Source organism: Monomorium pharaonis, chromosome 6, assembly GCF_013373865.1.
Source record: "Monomorium pharaonis isolate MP-MQ-018 chromosome 6, ASM1337386v2, whole genome shotgun sequence".
Classification (NCBI taxonomy): domain Eukaryota; kingdom Metazoa; phylum Arthropoda; class Insecta; order Hymenoptera; family Formicidae; genus Monomorium; species Monomorium pharaonis.
Window position 1 is genome coordinate 8,478,403 of NC_050472.1, and position 18,713 is coordinate 8,497,115.

Genomic DNA, 18,713 nt, shown 5'->3' on the forward strand with positions numbered 1-18,713 from the left:
TATAATATAACATATGATCATATTACATTTACTCATATATAATTGTATATAATTATGTTGTATATAATTATATTACATTTGAATATATATAATTGTACATAGTTATATAAGATCATATCGCGCCATTTTTCGAATTATATTATAATATATATAGTTAATTACATTCCGAGAAAGAAATAGATATTAATATGACCAGATTTGATGCGATATGATCATATATAATTATAAAAATATATAATTAGATATGAAAAAATCTAATAATATATATTTTTTATATGAGTATATAATAAGTATTATGTATGATCATATAAAATACACATATTATTAGATCTTTTTATATCTAATTATGTATTATTAACATTATATATGATCATATCGCGTCAATTTTCGGATTTGATTATATATAATCATATATTATTAGATCTTTTTGTATCTAATTATGTATATATTTATATCTAATCATATTAATGTCCATTTTTTCGGGTGCTTAATCTCAAACATTTTAATTATTTATAGTATAGATTTATATGCAAAATTTATATCTAATTCTGTGCGTAAAGAAATTTTTTTTTTTACTGTCTAAATTTTTTGAGAAATCCATCGTCGAGGGGTTATTCTTGATTTCTACGGATGCCATGACGATGCCCCGTGAAACACAGACGCGAAAAGTTATTGGAAGCCAGATCGCGGTCGGTTTCTCTCTACTAGGGTGATTCGCTCTCCATGGATATATCGTGAGTAATAACAGTATACATCGACCGGCATGGACCGCCACCGGAATCTCGTCGCGTCAGCGACGTTTTCATTACCGGGTTCGCTTACGTGACGCTTACTCGGGTGAGTTTCATGTCCATAAAGCCCACCAGATGAGGAAAGTGAGGAGGAGATAGGGCCGGTGTACGCTAGAGGGAGGGAAAAGGGGAGAAACACGGGGAAAAACGGGCGATGACAGCGTGAAAAAAAAGTGTGGAGAAGCGAGAAGGAAAGAAAATACAGGAAGGAGCGGTAGAAATAACAGTGTACATCGTGGATATCTAAACAGAAATAAGGTGCACGATATCCGACGTTCTCGTTATGGGAATAGGAATGAAGGGAGGGACGTGCGGATGGATAGATGCCCGTCATTTTCACGAGAAGTTCGTGTTTTATGCATAGGATAGGATTTTATGCTATACACGAGAGCGAAATCGTAGTGTTATGAGAGGATTTTATGCGGGAAATCTCGCGCAAGAATTACAAATTAATATCAACGAAAATTATTAAAACTTTTAATAGCGTCTGCTTATTAATTAATATTGAAATTATTCAAAGAAGTTTTACGTAGATTATTATAAAATTTTCGTGTTATTAAGCATATAAAAGCGCTATAATAAAACTCTAGTGAAAAATATTAATTGAGATTACTGAGAGAATTATTTATTATCAACAATATTTTTATTTAAATTTAAAGAATGATTTATTTGTATACTCCTAATTAAATATTTATTTGAAACAAATTAATATATGTTATTAATTGATAAAAAAAATGTCTTTCAAATTGAAAAAATATTTTCTTAACAAACACTTAACAAATTCTTAACAAATAATTACAATTAATTATTAAATTACTATTAAAATTAAATTAATTTTTTATTTACGTAGAATCTACAAAATGTTAGTGTTAATATTTGTTTCAAATATGTCTGAATATTTTTTAGACTTTTAACATAATGTTTAAAATATTTAGACCAATTATTGTTGAACGTACACATTCGTGTACTGATAGTATTTGATATACTATACTGTTAATTTTATATATATTTATTTTGGAGCCCAATTTTGGGGCTTTTTCACATTCGAAACACCATTACCATGCTTTAAAAACATGGTCGAGGAAAGACATAATGTTACGCCTTTTTATTACGACCATTAACTCATTGTATGGTTTCTCAATTAGGGGAAATATATTTTGCCACGTCCATCTCAACAATGCCGTGTACCATTCGCTCGATCTCATATATTATTTAGTTGCTTAAATAAGGGAACTATTTACTTAAAGCGAAACTGTAACTCTTTTACTGTAAATTATTTATTTATATTTACAAAACTATATCTTACTTATTTTTGAAATATATAAATTTTTTTAATCTAATTTTTATATTTAAAAAATCTTTTTATTTTGAAAAAAATAAATCTTTCAAAGAACTTTTTAAATTAAAATACGCAAATTAAAAAAAATGTATTATATATTTAATAAAGTATTTTTTATTGTATAACTATTTTTCAAAATTTAACAAATATTTCTTTTCAGAAAAGTACATTAAAAAAAATACATTTTGTTTTAATAAATGTTTTTCTCAGTGTACTTAAAAATTTATTTGTAATTATTTGTAAAATATAAATTTATTTTACTGAAATAAAAATCTTTATTTAAATACGGCAAAATAAAATTTTATTCCTAGAAAATAAACCAATTAATAAGAAAATTGAGATATATCTAAAAAATGCATATTTTGTTATAACAATTAATTTTTTTCAAGGATGTTAAAAGATTAACACAAAATTCTTTGAATAGAAGAAGAAAACTTTTGCAAATATAATTCTTCTTTCTACCACAATTCAAAGGATTAAAATTCTCTCTCTTTAATTAAAATCTTTCTAATTTGAATGTTATAATCAATTTAAAGTTCAGTTCTTAATTATTGATACGAGTCTCAAATTTCAAACAAAAATGTTATTAACGATTGTTGTCACCGCTGTTCTCCACCATCGGTGCGAGAGGAAAATAAAGGCGACGGGGGCGAGAAGGATGGAGGTTAGTTCGGGCTGGCTTATCTCGGGGTATAGTTGTACCCCGATATATACGGTGCGGAGGCATAAATAGACGACGGTTCCCGTGGCGATCGTTCGGCGATGCCTCGCGAGAGCCATGAGCCGATCAACGTTTCGCCCCGGAATATAAAATATACCGGGTAGCCGGTGTAACTCTTACGTTTTCGTGCGAAGCGGGGTGCGCGCTGGTCTCCCTGTCCCCTCCTCCTCCGCCCCCACGGGAGGAGAATTCGAAGCGAGGGGTAGGGCGAGGGGGAATCCACCGCAGCGTGTACCGGGGGCGGTAGAAAAGGCAGGCGGATGCCCCGATGCCGCAGTTAAAATATTGCCGGAGTTATTCGCGCGAGTGTGGAAAACGTAGCGTTCAGGAGAGGTAAAGGGAAAGAAGGGTGAGGGGGGGAGGGGGGTTGCCAACCGGAGATGGGGCGACCGACGGCCGGCAGCGGTCGCTCCCGGGGGTTGGGCGCAGGGTTGATATTGAATATGATGATATCCCGGATCCGACGCCGCAGCGGACTACCGCTACCACCCTCTTATTCGCCCCCATCGCACGACACGCTCTCCCTCCCTTCTCCTCTCCTTCACTTTCTCTCTCTCTCTCTCTCTCTCTCCATCCCGACATCTCATGCGGCGACGAGCACATATCTGAAACACACGCGCGCCTACACACGTGCCTCCATACGATGTGTCCACGCCCGCGTTCCACACGCTCTTCTTACGTCGCAACGCGGCCGCGGCACATGTGCCGTCCCTTCTCCCCCCGCAGAGGGTTAATGTATCGTACCGTCCCTCCTCTCTGTCTCTCGTCTTCACGGCCTCTCCGTCGACAGGGGAGCGAGACGGGACGTCACGTGTTACTTCACTTTGTTTGTGATTTTTTTCCTTTCCCTCTTTCTCTCTCTCTCTCTCTCTTTCTACGCGATGCCCTTAATCGTCTTCTCGTAAGAACGGGGGTGTATATACACGACGACACCACAATCGGGAATGTCCCGGTATGTATGTCAAGGGGGATCCCGCCGGCTAATTGAGCGTGAACCGTCCAAATGCCCGAGGGAGTGGCGAAGAGAGTGTGTCGGCACTTGATAACGATCGGGATCGACCTGCTACGATCGACGCTGCACGGTGTCTACACGTAAACGACGGTCGTGTATAGCCAATAGTCTGTCTCATGCAGCCTAGGTATGAATGAACAAGTTCCATAGTCTACGCTGAGAGAAAAATGCCGAAGTATTGAGAACCAAATATTTCTTATGGCGTCTTCTTCGATATTTATTTGTTGTAAAATTTATTTGCAAAAACGAAATATGTATTTCTATGAAATGCTTCTCATTTTTCTTATTAATTAGTTTACTCCTTAGGAATAAAATATTTGGTGTAAAATATATGCTATTTTCTATTAAAAAATTTAAGTTATTTTTTTCTAATAAATGGTTTGCTAATAAATTTTAACAGGGCGAATTAAATGTTTTATTTCTAGCAAATAAATTATTTATTTTTACTGGATGTCATCTCTTTATATAAGGTATATTTTACAGAAATATATTTTAGAAGTATATTTCACAGAATATTTCACCAAAATGTATATTTCGTTTTCACAAATAAATTTTTTATAACAAATAACTAGCGAAGGAAACGTCATAAGAAATATTTGGTTCTCAATACTTCGACATTTTTCTCTCATTGTCAGTGAAACTTGTTATTTTCTAACATTTTATTCAGAAATTTGTAACAATAAGAGAAATAAATCGAGTGAACGTCAAACCTACTTTAATATAATTGACAAATCTATCCTGAGAAAAAAATGTTGTTAATTTAAGTAAATTTTTCAACTTAATTAAATTTTTTCAATTCAAGTATTTATTAATTTAACTTAAATACATAAAAAATAATTGAACTTTAAATATTTACATATTTGATTGAAATACATAAATACTTAAATTGGAGAAATTCAATCAAGTTGAAAAATTTAGTCAAATTAACAACTTTTTTCTCAGTGTAATAAATTAAATTCTTATTATGTTGAGATTAATATCTCTTGCATAATACGGAGAGATTATTGTCTTGCATAATATTTATCTTTCTATTTGACTTAAAATCAAGCAGAAATGCTCGTACGTGTTTCTGGTTTTAATTACATACAATAAATTTGGAATTAGCAGTATGTGCTTTCGAGAATCAAACATTAAAAATTTTAAATTGACCCACCTCATTTAGGTACTCATGCGATCGTTTCTTTGCCACAAAATTGCATGTAAAAGATGATGTATATTAGTGTAAATTGGGAAGTAATAGATTACACGAATATTTGCAATTCAATTAGTAATTAGTATGCGTTGCATTATATCGATGAAACTGTAAACTCGATAACTCGAATTAATTTTATATTCAACGTTTAATATCTCTTGCGGCACATGCACAGCACAATTTCGTCTAGCTTGCACATGTAAAATTCCCTTTCTTTCGAAATTACTTTAATTTTATATGCGCTATAATTCCATAAATCCCCAATTAATAAATTACTTTGTGACATTTATAAGTATGATATATTGCATATTTATAGACAATATGCACACACGCATAAAATCGAACAATTCTTTACTTGACGTTTCTTGTATATCTCATATATAATAATTTTGTTCCTCATAATCATTCCATTATTCAAGTTTTAAACTTATTTTAATTTTTTAAATATGCTCATTACTTTTTCCTGATAACGCTCGACAAATCCTGACAGTTTTCGAACAAATTAACGTAAAAGAGCTATTGACGGAGGTGCACTTTTTCAAACGATCAAATTCTCCGTTCATGTGTCATCTATATCGTGTTCCCCGTTCGGATTTGAGGGTCCCCCTTGTCCTTCTCGTGGCCGCGGGCCCCTCGCTCCACGACTTCCTTTCCCGCGCTCTCTCCGCGCGCGACGATGGTTTTCACGCATTTTTTAAATTCCTCCCCGTAGGCGACCCACGCCGGGAGAGTCGTTTCTCAAACGACTTTCCGGGCACGCCGTTACAAACGGAGACACGTTCGGCAGCACGTGTTTCTTCACTTCGGCCCTGTGATTTTCCTGCCGCAAAAGCAAACACCGCGCAGCTGTCAAATCCGCCGCGACGGTGCCCGGGGAAAGGTAACGCAACATCCGCAGGCAGTCGAGTCGTACGACGACAATGCGCGTATTTAGAAGTAACAATAATATATTTTTCTGTTGCCGAAGCTATGCTCCAGTAAACTACAAAGATGAGAGACGAGAGAGAAAAGATATGTGCGAGAGACAAAAGTTTCCAATTTGCAAATAAGGTACAATTGTGATAGGCCATTATAACAGCAATCTTGCTCGCGTCTTACTATTTGTGTATACAATTTCCCCATTTCCTTCCTTCCTATGTACCACCGATTCTTGCAACAAGTTTTCAGAAAGATTTCAAAAGCACTGCAATCTTTCACATTTTATGTACAACAATTTTGAAACGATTCTGCAATATGTGATATAAACTGTTGCAGCAGATGTGTTCCTAAAATCTATTCGGTGAATGTGACAAGTTGGGTGTGGCGAAACATTTTTGCGAAATAATTTTGAAGATTCGCCAGTAGTACGCGGAATCACCGCTAGATGGACATGGGGGACTTATATATTTCTCGCACGCAAATAAAAACCGTATAAAATAAAATGAAAATCAACATTACAAGATTTCTCGCCTGTATTCCAAAGAAAAGATTCTTCAAAATTAGATTCTTATTCCCGGCAGAGCTACAATTTTTTTAGAAAAGGTTTGTCAGTAACTTTTTCTACAAGGTTTCGAGTGCAAGAATCACGGACGTTTCATTATTCCAAAGAAATATGTCTCAAAAATGTTGCAGACATATTTCGCAATTTTTATGAAATGTTTTGCTTTTCAGTTGAAACATTTCTGAGATATCTTTCAAAAATGTCAATACTATATGGATTTACGCGCAAGCAATAAATTATTATTAAACCTAATCGAGCATCTCGTTTTAACAAATCTTAACGGTCAATAAGCTTTTTATTAATTATGTTTTAATGTTAAGTGCATTCTTAGGTGATGCAAGTATGCGATGAATCGTTCAACATCGTAAATATGTGAACATTCCAAATGATATTCTCTCTCTATATGATATTACCTACGTATATATTCGAGAATGTACGAGAGATATTGAACTTACATGTGTGTAATCTTGCCCGCCATGCGAGAGGATCGCTGACTAGTCCCTGAAGGCCCGGCCAATAGACAGCAGTGTGCCGTGGTTCCGCTCTTTGTTGAAATTGGCCGATACCTAGGGAGATACACAAATGAACATTTACGTATTACATTGTAAATTTTAACTTGAAATTTATTCCAAAGTCTGCACGCGAATCAACGGTACCCTTAATTTTTTGTCCATGCAAATAACAAATCACATTAATAATTTTTAATTAGTAATAATAACAATAATCAACTGCAATAATTTTTCAAGATATAAACAAATATAATCACAAATTGAGAATAATATATCGAGTTCCAATCTTCAATAAAAAATCCTATAATTAACTAAAAATATATACGATCGTGTATACTTTTCTGTTTCGAATAACTTTTCCTTCTCTTTTCCTTGAAAAAAGATTACTGCACATGACATTAATAATTATTTGCAATATTAATAATGGTTGATATATATTTAACTGATATTGGGATTAAACGTAGTGAACATATAACATATGCTTTGACCCGACGGTCGGTGTAGATAACGATATTGGATTTACGATAATTCAGATAGCGGAGCGCATATTGAAGTAATAATCGAAGGAAACCATAAAATGCAATGGCGAGATGTAGAACGGGCGCGCGTTTACTGACCGAGTAAAACATCTTCCACGGATCGATGTCGGCCAAGTCGTCCCGTTATTTCTCCACCGTAAACCGCTTTATTAAGCTTCAGTTTTTTCCCCCTCCCCTCCCACGCTCGTTTCTACATCTACGCGATTCATTTCACATTTTTATCATACGCAATTTTCATACAACTCGCATCCGCCCGGGATATGCAAGCGGAATTTAAATGCCGCAATTTTATAAGCCGCGCGACCTCGCGACAGATTTCAATCTCGCCCTTTCCCCTTCCCCCTTCCCCTCCTCTCCGCCAAATAATTAAATGTCAAAGTGAGAAAATTCCGAACGCTCGTTATTGCATTACAAATGTAGCTACCATTTTATTTCCGATTTCTTGCAAATCGTACGATTTCGGTCCTTCAGATTCATTTTGATTGTTTGAACATGATGTAACAATAATTTGCACTATCTAAATAGTTGTAACAATTTATGATAAAAATATCGATCGGGATGATTACACAGACAAAATTGACATGAGAAAAATTATTAAAGGATTTCTAGGCTACTTTTCGTTTCTTTTATTTAAGACCCGCGGAGAGTCCTATTTAGCTCGACGGCATTTGTCGAATCTAGTGTTTTAGTCGAGATTATCGGCGACCGCGCACACGCATTCGTATACACACGCACACGTGACGCCAATTCGATTCGCAGCCTCGAGAGAGGTTCCTCGGCAACTCTCGCTATGCGGGAACCTTAATGATCCGACCTTTCGAACGCGAGAAATTAGTCGACTTAAGCCGGGCTCTATGCGAGGGAACGGCGGCTGGGATATCGAATCCGTAAATATCGGTCGTCGGGATCCGACGGACTTTTTGCGCGGATTAAGGGAGATTAAATTGATCTCTCTGACCGATCGAAACGCGCGAATCGAATAAAAGACACGGCGGAATTATTATCGTTCGCGTTTTCCAAGACTTATTATTATCTTATCGTCTTTACGAAAAAGACATGAGACTTATGTGCATTTATGAATATTCCCGAGAGTTCTTATGCTTTCAAAAGCGATTATTTTTCTTTCAACAAATTGAAGGACATTTTATTACTTGATTTACATTTTTTATTTAATTTGGTGCATCTAATAACAATTTATATAAATGTAATTAATGATTTAGTCTGTTGCACTCAGAAATGATTAATTCACAATCGTTAAAATATTTAGGAAGCTGAATATTATTTTAATTCATTTAGCAAGAAAGTATTATTTCCATTAAATAATAAATTGAAGGAAACATATGTAAAAACTATTCCAATGCGAATGGAATCAAATAAGATTTGATTCCAATAAGATTTGAATTGATTCCAAAAAGATTTGAATCAAGATTGATTTGATTCCAATCTATTAAAAAATCTATTAAATTTAAATACGAATCACACAAGTATGTGTGTGTTGATAATTTTATAAAATTACATCTAAAAAATGATTTTATACAATTTTACATAATCAATATTATTTTTTCACATTTAAACCTTTTAAATATTTATCTTTGTATATTAAAATTCAATTTAACAATAATTTTAATATTAATTAAAACTTAACTCTCGATTCGGCATAAACTTTGGATTCGTACATTTCCAATAAATTCCCTCCCGCCGCGATTCTCAGTATCAATGTCGTCACTTTCGATATCAAAGATATCGGAATCCAACAGGATGTTTTAGTATAATTTTGGAAAATTATTTACACCCACGTTTAATTGATCGTAACCTTTGGTCCGCGTATTTCTCCCGCAAACTTACCCGCGATATTTCATCGGGGACATTCACGATACAACGTCACTTAGCAAAGAAAGAACTCATTCGACGATCGGTGGACACCGCGCATTCAGAAATTAGCCATAATCGCGACGCAGAGAGTCGGCTCCCGGTTCGCGTGTGGGCGCAATTTAATTCGTTTTCGGGTGCGTGTTTCTAACCGTGCCCATCTACGCTCGCTCGTCCGAACAATAAAGCGTCGTCTCCATTTTACCGTCGACGAGAATGGTGAGACACGATACGCGCGATACGATCGTCCGATCGCCGCTCCTTTTGTCCGTTACGCCGAAATCAGGCGGGATTTATGGGATCATAAACGGTTAAGCCCGCGCACGCTCATCAACAGAAATACCGACGATCGTGCTCTTTGTCCGCGGGCCCACGTGGCCCAGGGCCCAAACGAACGAGAGGAAAGGTCGAAGCATCCACTCGTTTCTCGAACGGACCCCCGGCACGCGCTTTTACGACGCCTCGTTCGAGAACGCCGTGAATCGGGCAATTAAAAACATTTAAAAGAGGTGTGTGCCAAAATATCCACGATCTTAATCTTAATTACAGATACTTTGACAGCCCATCTTTGGCAAAAGTCTCAAGATATGTATCCCATTCCCTTGTGTGATTTTTTTTCTTAATATTCAAAATTAAGAAAATAAATTTCGAAGTAAAACGTTAGAGCCATTCAAAATTAAGAATAAACTTTATTTCATTTGTAGTTCCAAAATTTAATGACGCTCTAAATTCCTAAAGTGAAAATACTGCTACTATAATTTTTCGAGTGATTTTCCACTCAATAAGAGTGAAGCTCTAATAGAATGAATTTTTAACTTTTATTGGAGTGGAAAATCACTCAAATTTTAAATCTTATGAAGTGGAAATTACTCGAAAAATTGTAGTGGCAGTATTTTTTCACTCTAAAAAGTTTAGAGAGGAATTTTCTATTAAAATTGATCCTCTAAATCTAAATGGTAATCAAAACGTGGCCCTCGAAGAATTTTAATTTTAATAAAATTTAATCCAGCTATTTTACATTATAGAATAATTTTTCTAGAATTTAACCCTAAACATATACTAAAAGTATAGTAGAATTCTATAGTGAAACTCTTAAGAGATTCTCTCCGTGTATATACGCCGGAGTGAAGCTATTGGTACGTCGACGTTTTCGCAAAAAGAAAATAAAGAAAAAAAAAAGAGTTTGATTTAAATCGCAAGCAATAGAACACCCTACGTGTATATATGCGATACGTAGCGTTTATTGGAACGACCGGGCGGGAAAACACGGCGCAAGCTATAAATATTTGACGCACTGAATATCGCCGATGAATAAGGTACGGAACGTACGCGACGTCGACGGGCGAGTGAGCGAACGAAATATTTATTACGTATAATACCGCACATTTTGATGGGCTTTTTGTCACTTATACAGCGACGCACGCACACGTCCGGCGAGAATTTAATTAATGACCATCGGTGTACCAAACCGTACGCGTGCGCGCGCGCGCGCGCGAGAGAGAGAGATCGATCGGTATCAGATGTCAATTAGCAGCGCGCGTTGCGAATCGCATAATCGCGATGACGATATTATAGTGCGGCGGCGATGAAAAAGAAGAGCGGCCACAGCTCCGCATTGTGTGACGCGATTATAATCGAATATTTTTATATCCCAAGCAAATAAATGATACTCTCTCTCTCTTGATCTCATAATATGATGGTTTTTCGCTTCGCATGGGTGGGAAGTACGAGAGGGGCGGAGCTCCCTTAACTTTTTAAGCATAACTTTGACAAATTGGTTATCTTTGAGTCTCTGTTCCTTTTTTTTTTTCTTTCATTATTCCATTTCAATCGGTCTCTCGAATCGAAAATCGCGGGCGATGTCGCGACGCGTTCAAATCGACGGCGAGCCACTCGTATGAATAAAACGCGATGTGTTTTAGCGAGCGGAATTTATACGGGAATATGTACACTTTGCGCGCATATACGTATATACATATATGTGTGTGGAGCCGGAGCGGCGTACTCGTACATATACGTACGTATATCCGGTGGTGGCCGTCTATAATTCTGACAGAGCGCGGCATTCGTGCGCCATCGAATTCGCGTCGCAAATACGAGAGCGGACGCGCTGCTCTGTCGTATTTGTAATCGACGTAATCTGTCTAATACGACAATGAAGTCGGTTACCCATTAAACCGTTATTGAAACCGTATACGATTACGCGAATTACGGCGCGGTGCGGCGGGGGTGCTTTGCTTTCCGACGAGTATATGCGCCATTGTGACGCCCGTATGCGCCAAATGCCCCGCGTCGATTCGAAACACAGACAAATATCGCAAATGCATTTGACAGGATTACACAACAACGATATATGACTATTTTATTTCGCCGTGCGTTATAAAATTTTGTCGCGCGCGCGCGCGCGCGCGCGCGAGCGTGTCCGCCGTTTTGAAATACCCGATATTTTCATTTGTAAGTAATTTTGCAAAATATTTGAAAATACGTCGGGTGTGTTCAGAAGTAGATATTAGCGCGTAAAATATTATATTTTGAAAAACGTGCGGGACAAGAAACTTTTATCCTCTCAAAAAGAATTTTGAACAACAAGACTAAAAATATTGTGGACGCACTAAATTTTATTGAATTTTATGCAGTATAAAAATGAAGCAATATTATGATGAGATCAATAACTTTCTCGACTATTCTCCTCCGTCAATTTAAATAAAATTGGTTTATTTTCTTGAGACAAGAATAACACATAAACAGTTAGAAAACTTGTGTCAGAAAATTTAAATTTAACATGTGCTGCATGTCCTAAACGGTATATTTAAATTTTTGTGTTAATTTAACACAAAAGATGAACGTGTTAGAAGATAATGTAAATATTATATTAAAAATTTACACAAAAATATAATACTTTGACACAATGTAGGAACAGACATTGGAATATTTCTTCACTAAAATAATACTTATGTTGAATATCAATTTAACATAAATATTCAAATAACATAATTACTTTATGTTAAATTAATATTCGGATATATTAACAATTTAACACAAAAATTTAAAAGTTCAACAAGAACTTATTTTAATATAAATGCAAAATGTTTTCTACAATGTATAAGTTTTAGTTTATACATTTTCTTACATTTATATAACGATAAAAGTTTAATCCCACAATAAAGATTTGACGCGATGCGTTAATAAAATTAACGCATCTGCAGAAAACTCAATAGCTTCTACCTTTATGTAAAACGAGTCCTTATGGTCCTTTACACTACGGGACAAGGTATTTTTAGTATTCACGAACCGAATTCTTTAAACTTGTAAGTATCAGACTATCAACTGTGAAGGCCGGTCCGACTGCTAACTCGTGTTTTTTTGTACCCCAATCTAAACACAAATTGATTGATCTACTCAAGTGATGCCTTATTATGATTGATTCATAATCGCAATCGACAATCGGATCGAATCGTTCACAGTCTGATACGAGTTTTATAGATCTTTATGATATTTTATTAGAATAAAGAATTTTTAATTTTTTTTAGATCAATTTTTTTAATTGTTTAAATCTTTTAATTGAAAGAATATTATAATATTGCTACAAATTTCTGTCTTGTCTAATTTAAATCTACATGAGAAAATAAATGGGACACTAGATCATTTTACTCTAGATTAAAAAATTTTTTATTTAAAAATAAATATTCTTCTCCCAATAACGTAATTATGAATGTCTCTATATTAATCTCATTTTGTAATACGTGGAAGAGTAATAGCATTGGATCTAGAAATCTTCTGTGGCTGTACATACTATTGAATTATTTAATCGTAATACATTTTTAACGTACGCAGTAGAAAACATTTTATATGTATGTTAAAATTGATCGTTGTTAAAATTTTTGTATTGTATTTGTATAATAACGTAGTTGTATTAATTTAACATAATGTGATTGTTATATATATTATTTGAATACATTGTGTTAATTCAATATTTTTAAATAAGAGAATACAGACCGAATATGTGGAAACACACACACATAGAATATGCTTTAATCAGTCGAAACTGGATCTTCATGCTGATATTTGCTTTTGTGATTTTATACCTTTCAAAGTTCACTGAACTGTTCGCCGGATAGAATTTTAGATCTTTAAAACACAGCTATAAGATGAATCGGATTAATAATATCACAATATTAAATTATAGTTCAGTGAAAGATATATAAAATTACGCAAACAAATATGAAGCACGAAGAGCCATTCTGTATAAGTCAATATTCTTTATTATTATTAGCACAGTTTACTATAAATGAATATAAGAATAATTTTGAAACATAAATTTTAAGATAAAATGTACAATGTGCCCTAATACATTGTAAATGTTAATTTCACGGAAGGAATATTTAAGGAGTGTTTCCACACTCTCTGCTTTCAAATTGTGTCGAAATGTTACATCTTTGTGTTAATATTTTACATAATATTTATGTTATTTTCTAATTTGTTCCTCTTGTGTTAAATTAATACAAAAATTGGAATGGATCGTTTTTGGAATGCGCGATACATCTTAAATTTAGCATAAATTTCCCAACTGTGTATAATCCCTTGAGAAGCTCGCGGCCGCTTCTATATTTTAACAATTAATCCGTCTAATTGGACGCGGCGCAAGTAAATGTGTTTAAGAAATGTGTCTCGCCTCTCTATCGATTCCCGTTCTCATTGGCCGCGCTGCTGAATTTATTCGCCCGACAACTGCGTTCATTGCAACCGAGAGGTCTACTCTCTTAATGCAGCTTGCCGACGGCAACGCGACGGCGCGGGAGTCTCTTCAGTGTGAATCACGCATCGTGTTGTATCGCCGTGTGTGTATAAATGAAAGATGCGACGAGAGCCGCGGGAAAGGCGTGACTTCGCGAATGCGTATACGTGAGCGCTTAAAATGAGGGACGAGAACGCCCATCATAATTTACGGTATAGAAACCGGGGCAGATGTCACGCACAATGTTTCCGAGGTTTCTATTACGGGCGATAAAAAAAAAAAAAAAAAAGAAAACGAAAAAAGACGCGCACGCGAGGTGGCGCAGAGTGGCAGTTCCTCTCTTCCAGGATATGATGTGAATATCTGCTTTCAGGATAAACATACCGCCTCATGATCCTCGACTCCAAACGGGCGTTGCCCTACTTCGGGACGTACACCTGCCCGGTACTGTCGCCCAATTTCGGCGACGCTAGACGGATATGAATCGATCCTACAATAATTTCTGCGATATACGACAGCGACGTCGGACAACGATGGCGCTCCGTCCCTTCGAAAGAATCGATCAGACGGATCGTGGAAAATCGCGCGGAATAACAATTTTTGAAAGGGCCGTCGCGAAGCATGCAACGCTCGTCCGCAAAAATGTCCGCGCGGGATGTAATTCGTCACGAAGAGCGAGGCAAGAACGTAACCGCGATTATTTTTGCGGCGAACTTTCCAAAATTGAATTGCTCGCGCGGGCGCGTCTCCCGATATGATTCTCGTTTCTTTCTCTTCTTTTTTTTTTTCGCCCTTTCTTTCTACCGGAGTAATGAGAGATTTATTTACGGCGAGCTTTAGCTTTACCGTCGTCTTTATCTTCCGCGCGCTGCGCTTTTGCACCTCCGTCTCGAGGCATCTCTCTCTCTCTCTCTCCTTTCGCGCGCGGCGTTTTACATTTTTACACGCATTCCCCATCGTCGCTTTTTATCATCGTATATACCGCGCTGTGCTCGGCGTTTACCGCCGTATATAGTTTATTTCATCGTAACACGATCTTTTTGTTTCGTTCGAACCGCAAGTGAAACCAGAGGCCCCCCCCCCCCATGCATCTACCTCTCTCGCGGAAATCCGAATTCGCCACCAAGCCGCGTACGAGCGTCGGTCGTCAGTTGGTTAACCCGCAATATCCTAACTTCCGCTCGTATACGGTCGCCCTATTTGGCTATCAAATAATTCGCGTCCTATTGTAAACACAAACCGTCCGCAATGTAACGTCGCCCCCCTACCCCGCCCTGTTCTCTTCTTAATTTCTCACCCACGTGTGTAAAATGCAACTTGATGTATGATTCAGGTTTTTCATAATTCGGAAGTGATGCAAGGTTTGTGAAAATTTTGGCGACGAACACCGAAGCGGGAGTACAATGATCGAGATAATTAGAGATATGAAAGGAATTAAAGCCAGTCATTTGTGTTTTCCATCTATCTATCACACAGAAAAAAAGAATATTCTTGTTTTGACAATATCTCCAGTTTCAAAACGGAAATCTTGAAATAAGATTATATTGCATTAAATCAAAAAGATTTACTTGAATGAAGATTTATTTCAAAATTTTCAATATAGTTTAACCAAGAAAATAATATTCTTGTTATTTAAGAATAATAATTTTCTTGAATGGAAAAGAAAAAATATTGGATAGAAAATACTACATGTTTAAATCGAAGATTATAATCTTCTTAGAATAAAGTTATCAAAACAGTTATATCATATTTTTAAAATAATACTTATAGTATTGAAATAAGGCTGTAAATCTTGAAATTTAAGATTTTCAAATCCTTCTAAGAAGATTATATATTGTTGCTTATATATGAAACAAGGATCGCGTTAATTTGGATACGTAAGTTTCAATTTGAGAGTAATTTTTTTTCCGTGCAGTTGTGAAAAAATGTAATTATTTGTCACATGTAAAAAGAAGGGATTGAAAACATAAACGGGGAATAAAAAGTTAAGCGAGGCGCGGAGAATTCTCAGCTTAAGAGGTCACTGTAGAAGGGAGTCATCGCGCTGTGTTTCACGCTGTATTACGTACGCATACGTGCCGTATTATCACGCGATAAAATCGAACTCGCGTCTGCCTCGATTAGCACATTTTGACATGCGAAACGTATAAATCGCGGATATATTAGCGCGCGCTGTTTAGCGAATTCGTTATTACGAAGTATAACCGCGCTCTCTCGTCGGGAGCGAATCATTTAGAAATTTAATGTCATGAATGTTAAGTAACGTCCCTCGTTTGCGTCGCTCGTTAATGTACCCGGGGGGGCGAGAGAGAGCAGGTAATTCGGTAAGCATAAATTTTAGAGCCGCCGTTCCGCGTCCGCTGCTCCTTCCGGTCAATATTTCAATCGGAGTCACCGCGCCGCAATTCTTACTCGCGCGCGTTCTCGCTTTTATTTAAACATCTCTCCGCGTGAAACAGACCGCGCTCTTTCGATTAGAAAGAATCGAGCGAAATAATGTGACGCCGTTTAATTAATTCCATAATAATTACTTCTTATTTGCATTCGGGATCAGACGGGGATTTAAGAAATATTTTTGAATGCTAATTTATCGTTACGCTTACATTCATTATTTTTTCATGTAATATTTGTTAATTGTGTGAATGTTACTTTTTCGAATCGTCGCTACTGTTCGGAATATTCCAGGTAGCGTCCCGTTTAGGTAGAAACGCGCGCGATAAAGTCATTTTAACAGATGATAGATTTTAAACCGTGATACCGGCGTTTATGAATTAAACCCACGTCTCCGATATTACCGCGATATTGTACGACACGTTATTTGTGTGAGCAACTTCATAACACGACCCTATCTTCCCTCCGCATTGTGCCATCGACCCTTCGATAATTCTAAAATTGCTACCTGAATATATTCCTGATAGCTAAGGAACGAAAAGTGACGCGTAACGGATACCGAGGGAGTTTTCACAAAATGTGAACTCTGCAAAAGATTCATAAATCCGCATTCTAAGATAAATGCTTTTCTATATAAATTGTTATCGATTGTATTTAAAATGGATATGTAATTGATTTATAGATTATAGATTAATGACTTTTACAATTTTATCGACGCGGTATATCATCGAGATAAATTCTGATTTTGATTGAATCTTGAATGATATTTAGTTACACATTCTGATGTGGGCTCGAACGTCGTTGTTAATGCCAAATAATTTAGTGTATCAAATCTTAGTAATGCGCTCTGCATCATATTTAGCTTAACGTACACGCGAGGGTTAAACGTTGCGCGTAAAGCGCTCTCGAACGTGACGTCTCTTCACATGGCATTCAAGACGATGACAAACGCCTTCTGCTTTGTCGCGCGCCATCGCCCGATGGAAAAGCTATGCATTTGCAACATCACAAACGAGGTCTTGATGGCAGCGCGGGCCGCCAACGACAAAACACGAGGAAGTGACATTGTAAAAGTGAACTGAAAGCTCGTGCATTTATGCCAGAAAATGTATCTCATAAAGAGCAAGATTCTCCCGCACAAAGCTCTCCGTGTAAGTTTTCTATGGCGGAATTTTAAGGGAAACCGCATCTTTGACTGCTAGAACGTCCACGTCATTTTTTAGCTTTGGTTTTAAATGTGCTCTTCTCACAATTCTTATTTAAAGCTTATTTACTTGTCTCGCCGATAAATCAAAAGCCGCGCTCGTTATTTACATCTCTTCTGTTAGGCCGTAATGGGTTAAAGTCGGGCGATAGTGATTCACGCGTTCATCAAAGTGTAAAATCAGACTCGGACTATGTAAATCCGTGAATTATACGCCGGGACCGATCGTATCGAATGCGCAGATAGTTTCGTAATAGATTTGTAACTCCTATAGTAACGCTCGCGCTTTCGTCCGGCCAGCGGCTGTTCGATCGACCACCCTTGGTAATTCTACGATTAATGCGTTCAATCCGTCCCGCATTACACGCACGCTATCGCAGCACGCGACGATTTGTGCGTGGAGAACGGCGGTTCCCCTCCCCCCTGCCCCTCCCGATTTTCTATCGCAAAACGCGCGAATGGTTACCGAATTGTTACCGTTGCAGATGCTATACTAATATCTAACAAGCATCAATAATCCTCGACATTTATCTCCGCTCCACGTTTACAAAATGTTTTCCGCAATCATTTCCGTCCCGACCGCTCCTTTATCGTGAAATTGTTTTCTCACACTGCCGTGAGGAAATTTAGTTGAGGCTTCACAGTTTGGAAAAGCGTAGGTGTTTCAATATTTATGTATTTACTGTCAAAGCTAAGTGTGTATCTTTCTCAACTTCTTAACAATGTTCTGACTTTACCAGACAAAACGTTGTCGTAATTAGAATTAAGCTACAATAATACCTATAAAACTTTCATGAATAATCATCTTAAATATCAAGATTCCTCGATGTAATGATAGTTCGATGAAAAATCATTTTACGTCGTATTGTCTTCTTGAAATTTAATTAACAATTTCAAGAATTAAACAGTGTTTTAAACGTCTAAAGCATAT

The 18,713-nt window shown here is 36.6% G+C and overlaps 1 protein-coding gene and 1 long non-coding RNA gene across 2 annotated transcripts in view; one reads left to right on the forward strand and one right to left on the reverse strand.

Moving 5' to 3' along the window:
- Positions 1-18,713, forward strand: part of LOC118646006 — a 64,592-nt gene that overhangs the window by 35,124 nt on the left and 10,755 nt on the right. The gene's annotated exons all lie outside the window — the stretch shown is intronic.
- LOC105838436 (homeobox protein Nkx-6.1) overlaps positions 1-18,713 on the reverse strand; it is a 54,528-nt gene that overhangs the window by 29,319 nt on the left and 6,496 nt on the right. The window contains exon 2 of the mRNA XM_036288187.1: positions 6,991-7,101. Coding sequence (XP_036144080.1) covers positions 6,991-7,101 — 111 coding nt within the window. The remainder of the gene's footprint in view (positions 1-6,990; positions 7,102-18,713) is intronic.